This window comes from Lytechinus pictus, chromosome 17 (assembly GCF_037042905.1).
Source record: "Lytechinus pictus isolate F3 Inbred chromosome 17, Lp3.0, whole genome shotgun sequence".
In the NCBI taxonomy this organism is placed as follows: Eukaryota; Metazoa; Echinodermata; class Echinoidea; order Temnopleuroida; family Toxopneustidae; genus Lytechinus; species Lytechinus pictus.
The window spans coordinates 5795511-5814550 of NC_087261.1; the positions used below are offsets into that span (position 1 = coordinate 5795511).

At 37.1% G+C, this 19040-nt stretch overlaps 1 protein-coding gene across 1 annotated transcript in view; it reads right to left on the reverse strand.

Annotated features, from left to right (window-relative positions):
* Positions 1-1336: 1336 nt before the first annotated feature.
* The window catches only part of LOC129280424 (lactadherin-like), a 43826-nt gene continuing 26122 nt past the window's right edge, over positions 1337-19040 (reverse strand). Inside the window, exons 7-11 of the mRNA XM_064112487.1 lie at positions 15010-15338; positions 8295-8451; positions 6553-6767; positions 3911-4066; positions 1337-3452 (exon numbers count right to left, since the gene is read on the reverse strand). Coding sequence (XP_063968557.1) covers positions 3309-3452; positions 3911-4066; positions 6553-6767; positions 8295-8451; positions 15010-15338 — 1001 coding nt within the window. The 3' untranslated portion in view covers positions 1337-3308. The remainder of the gene's footprint in view (positions 3453-3910; positions 4067-6552; positions 6768-8294; positions 8452-15009; positions 15339-19040) is intronic.

A 19040-nucleotide genomic window follows, 5' to 3' on the forward strand; every position in this document is an offset into this window, starting at 1 on the left:
TTTGGCTTCTCAAAGGAGGGGGGGCACGTCCCCTGGATCAGTTGTAAATCGTCAGGGGGCAGTCTGCCCCCCCCCCCTAATTGGTACACTAGTTGTTCCATGCTGATACAGCGTAGATCAGAGTCTAGATCTAGAGACTAGACTAGACTAGAACTAAGAATTTTTTTTTTAGATCTAAGACTGGTTCTGTATATGGACTAGACATATTAAACCATGGTAAATAAAATCAAACGTAAAGTTCGGAATTTACCGGTTCGAAGTTAACCATGGCATTAGTCGGCTATTAGTATTAGGCATTAGACATGCCCAGATTTGAGGTAAAGTTAATGCGCTAGCCTAAGCTAGCCCTAGCCTAGCACATGTCTTGCCATTTGCCATTAATGACAGCTAGCCTATAAGGCCTATGTAACTATGTAAGGGTACCGGTAATTTGGCGATGCTAATTCATTCTGAGCAACTGAACGTGAATGCTCAACGACCGGCACTGGTCGAGGCAAAGTCCACGCGCATGCGTACTCTTAATCCGAAGACGCAAGTCATGAATATTCATATGTTGGTCCAGAACTCGGTGGGAAAAATAATTTCGCCCCCGGGGCGGCCTCTCGAGCTCGAGGAGGAGTCAAATGTGGCTTTGGAAAGTCGTCCTCAATGAGATTTATCGCTGTTACCATAGTAGCAACCAAAATTTTGCACACGAAACGCATATTGAATGTTTCCGTCGCAGATGCGAAACGAAAAAAAAATCTCATGTCACACATTTTGCATTGCAGGACGACCATGATGACGGGCCCAAAAAGTCTCTTCCAAAATCAACTAACGTCGTAAATAAGCGTGCGCGTCCCCAAACGAAAGGTCGGGACTATTATTACCAATGTACCTGGGTGGGATTGGAGGGGAAAATTTGTTGCCTCGTAGTAATTTCAGACTGCAATGGCTTTATTACGTGCACACGTTACTTGTATATTCCACAACGCACATGTTTCCCGCTGTGATTAGATCACATGATATCCGGTTAGTGATCACATGCACATCTGTATCGATTTGGACTTTTACACATTATATTTCTCTATGAACCTAACACTTGTTTCTCTCAAAAATTTACTGATCACTGAAAATGATCATTACCTTATCAATCTTAAAAGAAGGTATTCATAAAAATAAACTTACTATGTCAAAAGCCAAAAAATTGAGGGGCCAAGCATGGCATAAAGAGCAACATTTTTGACAAAAAATTTTTGAAAGCGATTGAAGCGAACGAGCGATTGTGGCAATATGTTAAGAAAATAATATCACATTTACTCCTTTTCCTTTTTTCCTGTTTAAAAAGGTTTTTTTTGTGGTGGTAGAACTTCTCTCTCCCTCTCTCTTTTCCTTTTGTTTGGGGGGGGTCTGATATGTTTTAAACAGGCGAGAAAAGAGGAATGGAGAGAGAGGGGGGAGGAGAAACGTGTGAGGGCGTAAAAAAGATGGGGCGACAAATTTGGCTGGTTAGGCAGAATATTCATACTGCAATATCAGTTAATATACAAATGATGCATGGGTTAGAGTGGGTCAGTAGGAACTGTGTGCACAAGGTAACTTTGGCATGGTTTAACCCACGAGGCGCAGCCGAGTGGGTTTAGACCATAATGCCAAAGTTACCGCGTGCACACAGTTCCACTGACCCACGAAAGAAACCCATGCATCATCTGTTTTATAGAATGGAAAAAAATTATTGAATAAACCACAAAAATTAATGATTTACCGGATGCATGATAATTTCATGCGTCCGGTAAATTCAATTTACTGGACGCATGAAAATATTTACTGGACGCATGATTTTTTTTACTGGACGCATGATTTTTTTTACTGGACGCATGATTTATTACCGGATGCATGAAAATACCAAAATGTAATGCAGATCCTTTAATAACCCTGGACAACATAAATATGTATGCCTAAATTGATAATATGTTGGCACAAAGGCATTATTATACCCAAAATGCCAGATACAGCTTTGCATTGACTAGTCTAGATCTATGAGTACCGGTATGAGGCAGCCTCAGACCTCCAATAGCTGTGTGTGTATGCCAGGGCCGCGCCGGGGGCCAGTGCCTACGGCTGCCTGGGCCTGCAGTGGAGATTTGGCTGTGCACAGCCAGCCCAGCTGAAACGTTAGATCGTATGTCTGGACTTCTCAACTAACGAGTTTGCAGGCAGTTTTAATCCCTATTTTAGTTCAGCATTTGAAAATGTCAACTTGTGCTCTCTTGCCCCCCCCCTAAAAATTCCCTTCAGGAAAAAATGCCCCCTTTTCAAAATCGAAAATGCCTTTTTTCCAAATGAAATATACCCTTTTCAAAAAGAAATACCCTTTTCATAGTAAAACATAATACATTTTAGATTTGAAAATCGCATAATTTTGGATCGCGCTCGCATGAATTGTAAAGTATGGTACTAATCCTCTTCATGGTTATAAAAATGTTTAGAATGTCCAGTTTTCTGGTTGGAATATCACAAATTTTGGCCCTCGTTTTGCATTCGCATCAATTATCGTTAAGTAAGGTACTCATTCTGTTCCAGTTTACAAAAAAGTTTTGTCCAGTTTCAGGTTGGAGTTTCGACCGACTTTCGATAACGCTCGTCACCGCGCGCAAAATGGGGAGAAAAAATCGAAAACACGGACGTTGCATTAGCGGTGCACCGCTAAAGCAAGCGTTGCTTTAGCGTTGGTTTAGCGATGAAACCTCCATACCAACGCCAAACCAAAGTTCATCACCGCAGTGAATCGCTATATTCAACGCCCGACGATTCTAGGACATCTACCCCCTGGACATTAAATCAATAACGCCGGCTTTAGCGGTGCACCGCTAAGGCAACGCCCGCGTGTTTTCGATTTTTCTCTCCCCATTTTACGCGCGGTGACGAGCGTTATCGAAATTCGACCCCCTCTCCCTACCGTTCAAGAACCGCTCCAGCAAAGTTCTGGCGGTGTGACCACTACTTTAAATAGGTGTGTATGTATGGGGTCGAATTTCGGGAAGTAACGCGTATGTTTAGGGGTTTTTTTAGCTCGGATTGTGTAATTAAATTCAGGAAATCGAGTGCATGGCACCACTCACACACATCCCCACATTAGCTACCAAACCGAGTCCCCCACTGACATGTGTGTGTGTCGGTGTGTGTATTGTTTCTATGCATTTGATGTTGTTTCAATAAGAGTGCAAGCACGTGTGTAGGAGTGGGTATGCATATTTCAGGGAGAGCCTGAGAAGTGTCCAAATAGGTATTGGCGATTAAAGAATAATTAGTTATGGTTATAAACTAGATTAGTTGTTAATACCGAGTACTTCAAATCTCATTGACGCATGATTTTGGAACGTTACAGGATGAAATCTGACAAATCGAGCAGTTACAGGATGAGGGAACAATATCGTCACATACGAGTTGGCATCAAAGTTTCCTGCATAGGTCTCAGGAAGAAGAAAAAACAAGAAGAAACAATATCTTATTAAATTATCATAATGATAATCATACAACTCTTAATTATGGTAAGCATCATCTCCATAATTCTTTTTTAATATCGATATCTGTTTCATGTTTTTCATTTTATTTTTGTCTTTAACAGTCGATATTTCTTTATCTTCATGTGCCACTCGTGGGATGGGACACCCTATCAGCCAATGCTGCTTATCGTAGGGTCCATACACACAAAATAAAAAGTACAATATACAAATAAATATGGTAATGACAAAAACACAAATTCAAAAGACTTCAATCATAAAAACATGCAATATTGGTAAAACAAAAAAAATATAATATGATAATAAATGCAAAATATAACGAAAACCAGTAGACTCCTATCATATAACCCCAAAATCAATTTCCTGCGTACATCGTTATCATAATTATACATAGGGCTAATACTCACTTTCCTCACGCCACATTGGTCTTCCAGTGCAAAGATCCAATTGGTATTGTCCCTGGAGTATGAGATATGTAATGACGTGACCATTTGACCATATGCTTCCCTAGCTCGTCCTTGAATGATTACACCAGTAACCAAAGTTTCATCGTTTAACTCAACCTTTAGAAAATTTGGAATGTCGAAGAGAGGATAAAATATAAAAATAACTAACAAAAAATAATCTTTTTGCTCCTGAGGGCAATTGTCTTCAAAATACTTCTTTTTGGTCTATCACATCTTCCCCCAGTTACAATAAATGTTCGATCCATATCTACCAACCCTTGTGAAACTTAATACCCTCAACTTCTAATCTTTTACAAGTTTCAGTTTCAAAGAAACCATATGGGTGAACGGGCTTCTGCTCATGCCGGAATTCTCATCCACAGAATTTGAAAACCCAAACGTCAGCCACCATCTTCGTTTTCAACAACTTACGCGGGCGTATGGCAAGCCCCTTAAACATTTATCCTTATTTCTTGATATCAAGAAATACATTTTTTATTAAAAAACGTATGTATAAATAGTTTTTATAGGTGTTGCCATAGCATCCCGTTGCTGAAAACCCTTTACGTCGCTGAGCGGAATGACTCGAGTTCAACACGAACTGTGGTGTACTAAAGCCTACGCTATGACGCTAAAGGACAAGTCTTCCCCAATAAAAAAGTTGAGTCAAATAAAAAGAGAAATTCCAATATATCATTCAAAATATCATCAAAGTCGGAGGTTTTGATTATTTCACAAAACAGTTACATGCACATCCCGGTTGGTATGCAAATTAGGGAACTGATGACATCACTCCCTCATTATTTCTTTTTTATATTGTTATATGAAATATTCTAATTTTCTTCTCATTATCCTGTGAAATAAAGTTCCATTCCTCTCTGAACCCGTGGAATTATATTTGACATTTTACACACGCGTATTCCTTGGGTGATTTCGGAGCCTGAGCCCCTGGCTAGGCGAAAAAGGGGCGCCAAATGAGATAGAAAAAGAGAGGGAAAGAAAAGGAGGGAAGAAAAGAAAAAAGGGGGAAAGGAAAAGATGGAAGAGGGTGCCTAATTGATATTTTACTTAGGGGCGCCGAATTGGATGTTCGACCTAGGGGCCCCAAATTTATGTTCAACCTAGGTGGCGCATAATTTATGTTCGACATAGATAACATGATGCTCGAAATCGCCAAAGAGAAACTCCAGATTGATCTTCAACACGGCGACATCGATAGCAGTCATCGGACGGGTAGACCAGGTATAATAGTCAACCAGGATCAAAACACACCGCTGCAGAGTTCGTTGTCGTCATCATCATCAGATAAATCTGCAAAGTCCTATGCTGCTGCGATATAATCGCCGACATCAGTGAACAACAAAAAGAAAGAGTATTATCGACCAATCATCGTCAAACTCAGGACGTACCGTATTCGACAGTCCATCATGACAGCACGAAGGAAACTAAAACATAAGGGAGTCGCCATCGCGGAAGACTTGACTTTTTCTCACTATGAGATACTAAAAAAGCAAGGTCTTCGAAGAAGGTGACTGCAACCTGGTCCAAAGATGGTAGAATCGTTGTAGTCCTTCCAACATCAAATGGAAAAACCACAAAGAAACAAATCCATTCACTTGCTGAAGCAACCAACCTTTAACACTTTACAGTTAGTCTTAATATGGATCGACCTATCAACGATCGTATGATACGAGATAATACCTTTTGTAAATATGGGCAATTTGCAGCCAAGGAACTAAGGTTTGCATAGTTGAATATTGTCAGTTTACCAAAGAATATAGATGAAATAAAATCCATGATTCTCAACAATAAGATTCATATATTTGCCTTGAATGAACCTAGATTGGATTGTAGTGTTAAGGCAAGTGAACAGCATGTTCCCAATTTATGTCATTATTCGCTAGGATAGAAATCGATATGGTGTTGGTGTTGCCACCTATTTCATGAAAGCATTGCTTATAGTTTATTAGATCATGATTCGCTTTCTGTTATAGAAGCTATACTTATCATTATTCGTTTGAAAAAGACACACCCAATAGTTTTGTCAATTGGTACAGGCCACCCAATTCCATACTGAAATTCTCGATCGTTATAAAGATTTACTATCTGGTTGTTATTGGTTTCAATTATCTATTGATAATAATGGTTGATGTAATTGTGATATTTCTAAAAATTCAAAAGGGGGGGCGCCATGTTCCGAAAAGTTCACAGGGGCGCCAATATTAGGTTGGGCCCCGGGCTGCATAATCCTGATACGCGCCTGGTATATGGTTCAGTCAAGTTGGTCCGAATTGTCAAATCTGTAGAAATTGAAATATTGTATATATCAAACAATAAAAAACAAACGAAATAGGAAGTGAGTGACATCATCAATTCTCTTATTTGCATGTGACTAAAGTGTGCATGTAACTGCTTTGTGAAAAATACGCGAAACTTTAAAATTTCATAATTTTCTTATTTCACATTTCGTTTTAGATGAAATTTACAGCATTATCTTTTGTCTGATATTTTTCTAAATATTTATTCAAATCAACATTTTCTGAGGTAGACTTGACCTTTAAATACGCTTCCATTACATTGAAACAGAATTTAAAGAAGATTACTTTCACCCATTTGTTGCTATCCGCATCTACGGCGACCCATGCCCCAACACTGCCTGAAATTTCAGGTTTGTTAAGTCTTCCTCTGTACGGTTCATGTCCGGCTCCCCAGACTGATGAAGAAGTTAAACTGCTGTCTGGTATACCACCGTCTTCTACGCCGAGTCCCTCACCTCGCAGAGGACGGCAACCATGTTTTCCATCGACGGTGAGTGCCGCTGAAATAAATAAGAGAACAGAATAAATTCGAGCCTGCAAATAACCCATTCCAATTAAAGCAATTGTGGATATAACTTTTCCTAACGTTGCTAGCCAATGAACCGTTATAATTTATTTTCAATGCGATTAAATTTATGTTACGGTGACCCCCCCCCCCCTCCCCTCTTCCAGAAAAAAGAGAAGATTTAAGTGGATTTGGTCATGGAACTCAAATTAGCGATTCCTTCAAGATATTCAAATCAAGTCTAATGATATATCCCCTGGAACTGACCCTATTATGGCTCTTTTACCCCCGACCCAATTTGATTTACACACTGGATGCCTTGAAGCCAACAGACAGATCAAATTTCTAAATGAGAATGAAAAAATCCTAAGATCAACAAACTGTTGAGAAAATAAGGAAGTTGTGAGCATCTGAATGTCAGCAACACTAATGCCGTGCTCTTAAAGTCTTTTCGACCAAGATGTCAACATTCAGTAGTAGACTCGTAACTTTATTATTTTTCATTTTTTCCTGCATACATCTATACGATTTCAATTGAGCCCGATTGCATAAAAATAACTATTTATTAAATTTGCCATGCAAATGGATCCCTGAAATTCTTGATTCTGACTGGCTGTGGAGTACCACGTTAGTAAAATAACACATTTTGTACAGTTGGTTTCTAGTATAGTAGATAATGTATACATTAGGGTATGTTAAAATATAATCTTGTTTCACATATTAGGAAGGTTATTGTTTGCTTCAGATGTTTGCAAATTATATGACTGATGGATATGTGTTCATGTATTTTATTTTTTTCCCCAATATTCCAGTACTTGTCGTAGTTTATACTTTTGTGTGACATGTTTTATACTAACTATAGGACCCCAATGGAAATAAGCCTTTCGGCTTTCATGTGCTATCCTGTCAAGGTATTTCCTCAATTTCATTGTAATCTCCTGTGATATTCTTGACGAATAAAATCAATCAATCAATCATACCATTGGATGGCAAAGTAGTAGTGAGTAATAGGGATTTTCGCAAAGCGGCGCAGAATGAATCCTACAACACATCAAATCCATTGAAAATGCAAGTCACCACATTGTAAAAACTGTGGTGTTAAAACTGACACCAATTGGTGTTAATAGAGGACCACGCCCTGATGAGCCGTGTTAAAATAACATCCTAGAGCTTGAACATAACACCAAAGAGTGTAAATGTAACAACCATAGGTGTTGTAATAACACATATAGTTGTAAAACTAACACCACCAATTTAACACCGGTGTAAAATAACTGGCGTGGTCCTCTATGTACACCGGTTAACACCACAGTTTTTGCTGTGCACAATGAAATATTTGTCGAGGGTCGGTTAATCGGAACAGCAGCTTTGTTCCACGTTGCAGAGCTGACGAGAAATTGCAAATATGTCGTTTGTCCAGATTCACGGATTGAACTGCTGTTTCGATTCTCCGACCCTTGACCCCCGATTTCCCCGAAGGCCATATTTGTAAAATTAATTGAATACTGTATCCTGAACCTACCTATGATATCTGTTACAGGTCCAAGCCCAAATAGTTCCATCCTCATCGCTATATGTCCGTAAAATGTCTTTGGATTAATCCGAAAAGATCGCCCAGCGATTGGTCTAATGAACATTTGAGTCACGTGGTTATCTTTGTCATAATTTCCTGGAAATACCTAGAATAAAGCAATTATTAAATAAAATAGTGTTAAAAAAATCGTAGTGTTTGGGCATTATGACATTTTATTTCACACAAATTGTTAAGTTAACAAAACAATCATCGTTTGTTTGCAATATTGCATCGTTTTTCCTAACCTTGAGACGACATGGCTGAAGGCTTTCTACAGTTGTAAAGTCAGTAATTTTGATTTGATTTGATTTTATTTCTGCATTCACATCAGTATCAGAATTACAAAATACATATATACAATATATACAAGGTAATACATAATTATAACAAAAAATAATAATTGCATAGTATAAATACTGTAAACAAATATTAAATAAAAAAAGATGTGTTATACATTTTTTTCAAAACAAGATTATAAATGAATGCAGGAGACCGCCATCGTGAGCGATTAGGCTTGATGATGATGGAGGCCTCGTAAAAGGTACATAATGGTTCTTCATTGATCAAGTGGGTGCGGTGCCGGTGTAGGTGCAGGTGCGGCAGAGAGCAGTTGAGATATTAAGTTTAAAAGGGGGCTGCGTAAGATGTAATAATGTTACGTTTAATTTTAGCTTTCAAGGAGTAGATTGTTGAACATGATTTAATATTGTCTGGAAGGTTGTTCCAAATATCGGGACCGTAATGTCGAATGGTTTTGTGGGTTATTAATAATTTGGGGTTAGTGAGGTGGAGGTTTCCAGATATGCGGGTTGGGTAGGAATGGACAGACCTGTTGAATCTAAACATATTATTAAAAGACTGAGGATGTTGATTATTAAAATACTTAAACATAAATATTGCAATTTGAATCTTATTAATATCAAAGATTTTTAATGTTTTGAGTTTGTGAAACAATGGGTCAGTATGAGCCAAGTAATGTGAGCCTGTACATATACGGATAGCTCTTTTTTGTAGTTTAAATATAGAGTTTAGTTTAGAAGAGCCACAGTTTGCCCAAACGATATTGCAGTATGATATATATGGAAGAACTAACGAATTGTATAATAAGAATAAAGTTTTATGAGGAAGAAGGAATTTTAACTTTGAAATGATTCCAATACTTTTTGAAACGCACATTGTATTATGGTGTATGTGTTGGTTCCAAGACAGAAATTCATCCATAATTACACCCAAAAATTTAGAATTGGTTTTCTGTTCTAAAGGCGTACCGTCAATGTTAATGTAAATCGGTGTGTTGATATTATGAGATTGATGTCTGAAATACATAAAATGTGTCTTTTTGTAATTAAAGAAAGTTTGTTGGCCTTAAACCAGTGAGATACCTTGTAAATTTCACGATTTACTACATTGTTTAATGAATTAAGGTCTTGATGAGAATAAAATATATTTGTATCGTCGGCAAATAAGACAAATGACAAAATAGAGGAGGTTTTTATAATATCATTAATATAGAGTAAAAATAAAAGGGGACATAAAATCGAACCCTGGGGAACACCACATCGAACTAAAAGAGAATCAGAGTCATTATTATTAAAAGTGACATATTGCCTTCGATTATTCAAGTAATCTTTGAACCATAAGAGAGATTGGCCTCGTATTCCATAATGATTGAGTTTGGAGAGTAAAATATCGTGGTTAAGAGTATCAAATGCTTTACTTAAATCACAAAAAATACCAATTACGTGTTCTTTATTTGCTATGGCATTAGTTATTTTGTCATAAATTTGAAGTAAAGCTGAGTCTGTTGAATAATTTTTTCTAAAACCATATTGATTCGAATTGAGAATATTGTGTTTGTTGATAAATTTGTAAAGTCTTGTGTATACTATTTTTTCTAGAATTTTTGATATTGTTGGAAGTAAAGAGATGGGACGGTAATTACTTATTTCGTGGGGATTGTCTTTCTTAAAAATTGGATTGACTTTAGCTATCTTAAATAAATTTGGGAAAACGCCTTGAGATAAGGAGTTATTAAATATGTGAGCCAAGGGGCTAGCAAGAGGGTGAATTATTTGCTTAAGTAAAATCATACTGATGCCATCAGACCCAGAAGATCTAGAATTGTGAAGGGTACGGGCAATGTTGATAATTTCAGAAGGGTTTGTTGGGGTTAAAAAAGAGACTCCTGATTTGGATCTGACAGATAATGAATAATGACAGAATTGAATGAGTTTGCATTAAGACTGGGATGAAGTATTTTTGATCCATTAAGAGTAATGTTTTCATTAGGTGGGGGGTGGGTTTTTGTACCCAAGACTTCTTTAATAATTTTCCAAGTTATATTTGTATTTCCACTGGAATTATTTATTTTGTTAGTATAGTGCAATTTTCGGGATATTCGAATCAATTTAGTTAGTTTATTACCATATATCTTATATGTTTTAAGGAATTATCAGTTGGATTGCGCAAATGGGACTTATACAGTGCGTATCAAAACAAAGTTTACACTTTGAAAAAGCCCTGGGAATTGAAAAATATACAACATGTGGATAATATTTTCACATATAATCTTGGGTTTGGGTCTCATCTATCAAATGAAAGTAAAAGTTTTGAGAGAATGTTACACTTGAGTGAGCACTGTCCATTTTTGTAAAGCTCGCAGAAATCTGTTTGCGCAGAAATGCTCGTTTTCACGCTGTGTCAAGGGGAACGGGCGAAGTCAAACTTACCCTGGGAAACATTTCTCATACATTTCCCTTGTACTTTTAGTCAATTTAGATAAAACGGATATATTCAAGCATTTTGTAACAATTTTGCAACCCAAATTGAAATTTCAACACATAGTAAGCACAAACTTAACCCTTTTTGTGCCAACTGGATTTAAGGACATAGCTGAAGTGTACAAAAGTTTACATCAGACATCTCCAGCATTTTTTCACTAAGTTTTTATCATTTAAAGTGGGTTTACATTTCATTTTTCATTTAATACTTGTTTCTCCACACTTTTCCCAAGCTTAACAATGATTAACAAGATGAAAATCAAGCCTAAGCCATTTCATGTAAATCACAGCTCCGGGTAAAGCAAATATCGTCTTGATGGCCTTGGTTTGTGGGGAAGTGGGGTGGGGCGCAATGCACTCTTTGAAGTGTTTTGGGCAAGGAAACAAGTTAAAAAAAGGTGAAAGATATCTTCAAATAGATTTTACTAGCTAAATTCAACGTGTTCTTCATGATTAAGGTCTCCTTTTATTCGCATAACTATTTCAAAGTTCTGCGCAAATCATTTTTCACTAACTTTTCAAAAGTAAGTGGTGCTCACTCAAGCGGAAATATTTTTATACAGTTATATCGTAATTTGCTTGAATGGATCTGTACCAATGTTAAAATGTGGGAAAATCTTCAGGATATTACAAATGTATAATTTTACAGGATTTTTCCAAAGTGTAAACTTTTTTTGATACGCACTGTAGAGTCGATTGCGTGTCTGTATTGACTTCAGTAGACCTTTTGTTATCCAAGGATTTTGGGGCTTATTACGTTGGGTTTTAACTTTACCTAAAGGGATATTTTGTTCATAATAATGTTTTAATTTATTATTAAAGTGATTGTAAGCACTATTGGGATCTACTTCATCGTAAACGTCTTCCCAATCTTCTAAAAATAAATCTTGCTTTAATAATTCTATATTTTGTTTAGATTCTTTACGATAAAGATATTCTTTTTTGGAATTTGGGTAAGATAGTTTACAATTACAAGTTAAAAATATAGGTAGGTGGTCCGAAACCTCAGAACAGAGGATCCCTCCGATAGCTATGCTATTATGGACGTTCGAAAAAATGTTATCAATCTGAGTTGATGAATTCAGATTAATTCTGGTGGGTTTATTAATAATAGAAAGAAAGCCAAATGAGTACATCAATTTCATGAAATTAGTTGCATTATTATTATCGGTTGAGGGCAAGAAGTTAATATTAAAATCGCCGAGTAGAAAAATATGTTTGTTTTCATCTCTTATGTTATATAGAAGTTGCTCTAATTCATCATGAAAGAGGTCTGTATTTGAATTAGGGGGTCTATAAACCAATCCTATGATCGATCTCTATGAACAAAGACTCAGCATGAGATAAATTTGCATCAGAACGAACTGAGAATTTAAGATTATGTGAAATATAAAAAGCAACACCACCTCTTCTTTCTTTACGGTCTGTCCTTATTAAATTATAATTAGGTAGATTAAAAATATCTGGGGAATTTTCATGTAGCCATGTTTCGGTTAAGCCAATTACGGAAAAGGGAAAGTTGTTTAACGAGTGTAAGAGGTTAACTAAATATTCAAAGTTCTTATTTATACTTCGTATGTTTGCATGAAAAAGTGAAATATTGTCTGAAGTATTATTAAATTTGTTGTTGAATTCTTGGGGAGTGTAATATTTGCTATCTTGTGAATTATCAATGATAATGTCCGGGGTAAAAGTATGTGATTCAGACAGGGGGGCGTGAAAATGTAAAGTACCGGAGGTTTGGAGAGAGGTCAACTGCAAGTATGCAAGTGGTGCAGGTGATTGTGTGTGTGCGTGAAGGTGTGTTCATGTTTGAAAGTGGTGCTCGTGTATCAATTGGAACATAGTATACAAGTATTTTTCTCTTTGATATGGATTCAGCTGGTTTCAAGGGTTTCATTCTCCTTTAAAGAATGTTAAGTACGATAATGGTTCAATCATTGTAGTTCAATTGACATACAGTTGTATAAGCATAGTCAACATACTGGCAATGATACATGAATGATACGTAATGAATTTTGCCATTGTAAACGGAAAGAGAAGAGAAGTAAATTAAAAAAGATTAGGCGAGGTCAATGCAGTTCGCCCAGGGTCAACAGTCATATTCTTATACATGCTCGCACGTCAACCAAATCTTTAATTTAAAAGAAAAAACCGTTTAAAATATTTTGATATGTCAATCGTAAACCAATTTGGAACAATGCTTAATTGGATTGAGAGATTAAGCGGTTGACATACAATGGGCGTATGTATAGGGATGAAATTTGAGAAATGGCGGGAAAAAATACTTAAGGAATGTCAAGTACGATAATGGCTCAGCCATTGTAGTTCATAAGCATAGTCAACATACTGGCAACGATACGTGAAAGGGTGTTTTTCCCTTCTCTCTCCCTTTCTTTCTTTTTATTATACAAAGATTTTTTTCTTTTCTTTTTTTAATAATAGCAAAACCAACAAAGGTTGTTTTATGAATAAAACCAGCAGCGTTTGTAATTACAGAGCAAGTACAAAAAACTTGACATTTGGTATAGGTTGTCACTCGATTGTGCAGTATGTATTACGTAATGATTTGCCAATGTGAAGGGAAAGAGAAGAGAAATAAAAAGATTAGGCAAAGGTCTATGCAGTTCACCCATGATCATTAGTCATGCTCTAATACATGCTTACTTAACGACCAAATCTTTTATGACAAATCGTTAAAAAAAAATTTTGACAAGTCAATCGTAATCCTATATGGGACAATGTTTAATTGGACGAAAAATACTGTATGCATGATTGCAAAATACAAGACTTATGATTTCAACAGGTTACACACATAAGAAATCATAAATCTAGGAATATTTATCTGTGAAAAATCGCCATTTGGTAAATAAAAGCAAAGGTTTATAACAATGATAGTAGAGAGACAAAAACCATATCAATTACAAATTATTCTCGATGTGCTGGAGGACTCCTCTTAACTGGTCAGAAAACATGTTTCAGAATAATAATAAAGCAATGCGTATCGTTTTCATTGTAGCGATGTAATCGGTAATTTAAAAAAATGCGAAATTTGTCGGAGGGGCTGGTTTCTTTGTTTTTTTTTTATATATGTTTTTTTTACCAAAGTTCATTATTATCTTCTTTGGGGGTGATTCGATCGGAAACCAATTTACCCATAGCAAACAAGCAGCATTATCAATACTGAATATCGAATATCAATTCGACTAAATAATATTTCTGACTACAGTTACGGGTACAATTTGGCTTGATTAAAATTGGAATAGGATTCCATTTAAAGAATAATTAAAAGGATAATTAGAGAAAAAAATGTCCTTATGACTATGAGTAAAGTTTTCGTTTAATTTTACAAACAGCATAAGTGAGAATTCTGAGCAACATAGATAACATTGTCTGTTGTTTCTTTTGTAAACCAAACCATTTCATTTTATTCGGAGGAAGTTGGGGGGGCAAACTAAAACAAGAACGAATAGCGTCATGTTCAGGTAACTTCAAATAAAAAAAAAATGTCTGATGGTTGGCTGGACAAAAGTTTCGATGATTTCAATGTATACTAAAGTAAATCTTGGGTTCCAAGCTATATTGAATTCTCTTTCTTATGAAAAATGATACAGACATCTGGATCATAAAATAGAAACAGAGTTTTTCTATTTTTTTTTAACATGAAACTGCAGATGAACGAGAATTGACCCTTGAAACATATTTTATGAGTACATTTCTATTCAATATTGTTACATTATAAGTATTATTCATGAGAAGATGTAGATATCACCTTATGGAATAACTTGAACTCCATAGGCTCCATAGTAATATTTCAATTATAAATCCATTACATACAGAACACAAAACCTGCTAAAGTCGTTATTTTTTTCATTTCTAATTACCTCGACTGATCCAGAGTACACATTTAGGTAATCAGTCCAAGTAATGGTGTCCAGACTAGAAGAAACGACAAATGATGTGACCCACTGATAGGCGTTGTGCCTTCCCTGAACGGTTACAGCCGTTATGATATAACTGGACTCGAATTGGACCTGCATCCATTGATACTCATTGGAATAGAATGGAATCCAGGTAGACAGAGCGTTTAACCGACCAGAACGACCGCAGTACAGGTTACCAGTTCCATAGCAACCCGACTCAGATATTGCCGAATCAGGCAACGCACCACTTTCAAGGCCAAGAGGTCTACCAGATACATTACAGGAGTTCACTGTGGTAAATGGAAGGAAACTCGTTATAAAATCATATTTTGAAATAATATTGAATAAACAATAGAAGTGAATACGGTAATACATTGCGTCCTAATCATGCTAATCATTTCATTTCATTTTAGATCACATTGTCCTCTTTTTCCACACACACTCTACCTGAGCCCATGTTCTTGTCCGTGCAATAAACCAAGGTTTAAGATATACACATTGTTAACAGAAGAAGAAAATCATCTGGGACAATTTGGCATCGAACACCAGACATGTCTTTAACTGTTAATCTGGAATTAAGTTTGGCATGTCTATTTGGCAGCTTGACTGTATATTTTATGATGCCCCCGGGTTTTTTTTTATAATTATTTATCAGTGACAACTAAACAGCGTTCCATTGACTTGTAGGACTTTTTTCCCCGACAGGTCCTGTTTTATCCGAGAGTTACCATAGTAACACTGCTTTTCAGCCAATCAAAAGCAAGGAAAGTTGACAGATCTGACAACATGTTGATATAATGCTCCCCTGATCACACCATAACTTAATATATATCAATGTACTGCAAATGTTGGTGACAGGGCTGTAATCAAAATGACAAAATCTCAATGATTCTTTTAATCAAGCCTGGGTTTTTCTTTTCAATCAGTTAAAAAAAGACTCACAATAGCGATGATTATTAGAAGAAATATAAATTCAACTCCCTCTGTAGTATATTACCACAATACCATAAAAACTACTATACGTCTACTCCTCTCCATATGTCTTATCATAATATCAGTAATTAACTCTTACTATGCCATGCCCAATACCCCTCTAGTGCCAGGGATATTCGAGGGAATCCTAAATTGACCGAAACGTAAGCAGAGACCGATTTTAAAACGGTCATATCTCTTTACCCATACGTTGTATAATGAAACCTTCTACATATGAAATGATGCATGGTTCATGAACTTTATGATCATGTTATGACCTTTCATATTTGCAATCGGAAAAATTGAGAAAAGATGAAATATTTTACATCGTTTTTTTTCAATAAGTAAAACATAGAAAATTATGATTTCATGAACATTTCAAAGAGTAAATAACCTCAGTAATTATAGAGATACCAACAAATTAAGAGGATAAAATGAAAGTTCAATGTTTACCCTTTCAAATGACGTATCTATTGATGAAATTGAACAAACAGAAATATGAAAAATAATGCTCTTTTTAATGAAATACTATTTTGCTATTCAAGTTATTTCCTCTGAAATGTGAGAGGGTTTATACACACGTAATTGAAACCGACCTTTCCAAAAAAGGGCATTGTCGTCGATCAAGTGACCAATCACAGCACAGCTGCGATCCCCACGCAAACACACACAATAATATATTGGAGCCATGTATCTTCACAGTGCAGCCAACCGTACCCTTACATTCGTGTAGTCTTCAAAACAAGACCCTGTAATTTTTCAGAATGCGCGGTATTCCGAAACTACCGCTATTGGGGAAACAAAATTATTAGCGCAGTGTAAATATTATGTCATTTCAATTCTTGTCAATATTGTCGTAATGCAAAACATGTTTTAGAAAAATCGTAACCTGGATACGAGTTGTGGTGTGCGATGCACTCAACTATATACTGTTTTGGATAATGTAGGCGATTTCTATCCAGTGTCGGCAACAAACATTTGCGACCCACTCAACTATCGTTCTAAAGCCCCTTTCACAATTGACGTACGACCTGTTTACGACCACCTGCAACAATTTTTGCTTGTTGTTGCGCGATCGATCCCTTGGTGTCTTGCGAGCACTCGCAGTCGTTGTAGACGATCGCACAAACTCGAGGTGGTCGGAGGTGATCGTGAGTGGTCGCATCTGAACTTTGAACATGTTCAAAATCCAAACGCGATCAAATACGATTGATTCACTCGCAACAAGTCGTACCATCGGTCGGGCGACCATCGTGTTAGTGTTGTTCAACGTTGTACGACTTGGTGCGAGAGGTGGCACAACTAAGTATAGTCGCATTTAGTCGACTGGAGGTCGTACAACACTTGCACATGTGCTGGAGACCTACAGAGACCAGTCTTGCGACTGGGTGCGATAATATAAGACTGTTGCAAGATCGATCGAAATTATGGCTTACAACATTCCACTACCGTTGCATTCGCTTGTATGCGACTGTTCAGCCCCTTTCACAATTGACGTCCGACCAGTTTACGACCGCCTGCAACAGTTTTTTCTTGTTGTTGCACGATCGATCTCTTGGTGTCTTGCGAGCACTCGCAGTCGTTGTAGACGGTCGCACGAACTCGAGGTGGTCGTGACTGGTCACATCTGAACTTTGAACATGTTCAAAATCCGAACGCGATCAAATACGATCGATTCACTCGCATCAGGCCGTACCCGGGGTCGTACCATCGCTCGGGCGATCATCGTGCGAGTGTTGTTCAACGTTGTACGACTTGGTGCGAGAGGTGGCACAACTAAGTAGTCGCATTTACTTGACTGGAGGTCGTACAACACTTGCACATGTGCAAGCGACCTACATGTACATAGACCTGTCTTGCGACTGGTTGCGATAATAATATGGGCCATAAGACTGTTGCAAGACCGATCGCAACGGCTTACAACATTGCACTACCGTTTCATTCGCATGTATGCGACCGTTCCACTCGCAATCCCTCGTGCAACACTCGCATGTGATCGCACGAGCACAATAAGAGCATATGCGACTTACTCGTGCAACGGGGTTTACTGGTTGTTTTTGTTGTTCGACAGCTGTTGCAACTGTGAAAGCCTCTGTGCGATCTTATGAGATGACTAGCGATTGATGCCTGTTGCAGCCTGTCGCACGACCAAAAGGTCGCAAATGGTCGTACGTCAATTGTGAAAGGGGCTTTAAGCATGAATCAGTGAAAAGTTTGGCCATATTTTGTCAGGGTCGATTCGTCGTACATACTATACGGGCTTTCGACTGTAACAAAGTTATTGCCAGTCAGAAGGAGACAAAATATAGAAAACTAAAGATGATATATTGAAATATAGATAAAGAGGGATCGGACAGATTCAATACTAACAGGTTTGGGGTGTAAAATCCCACAAAATAATATGGGCGTTTTTGGCAAAGTATTAAAATATTATGAACGTTGATATTTGTGAACACTCATTTTTAAACTGTCAAAAAATGTTAATGTTGAGCCGTTTTGAAGTAAGAGACCCCCCCCCCCCCGCGGCTTCCAGGGTAACCAAAATTAAGATAAACATAATGAATAATTACGCAATTAGAATTTTGTGATTACAGTCATTATAATACTGGTATTCTGACAATTTACAGACTGTAATCTGGGCCAACTATGCATCTCGTACATGCCAAGGAATGGACAATACATGCCGGATATTCTTTTTCGTGTGGATAATATAATGCAATATGAATATGAAAATATAATGGAAATTTTAGACAAAAAAAGGGCCCCATTGCATATTATGTCTTTGAATAATTGATTATTTTCAAACTTTAGGCTTCATTCATTCCGCAAGCGAGCAAAGTAGCCACCTGTCTGATAGCGACTGCATTTTTATTGTTCATTCCACCAAGTCATGAACAATAGATCCCCAGACTCTCTTTCATGAGGAATGTCTAATCCGCACTCCCTCCTGACCTATTATCGAGGAGAGCAATTTAGCACAGGATGTTCATAGAAATCGTGCCACGCGCGCGTCTTTTGAT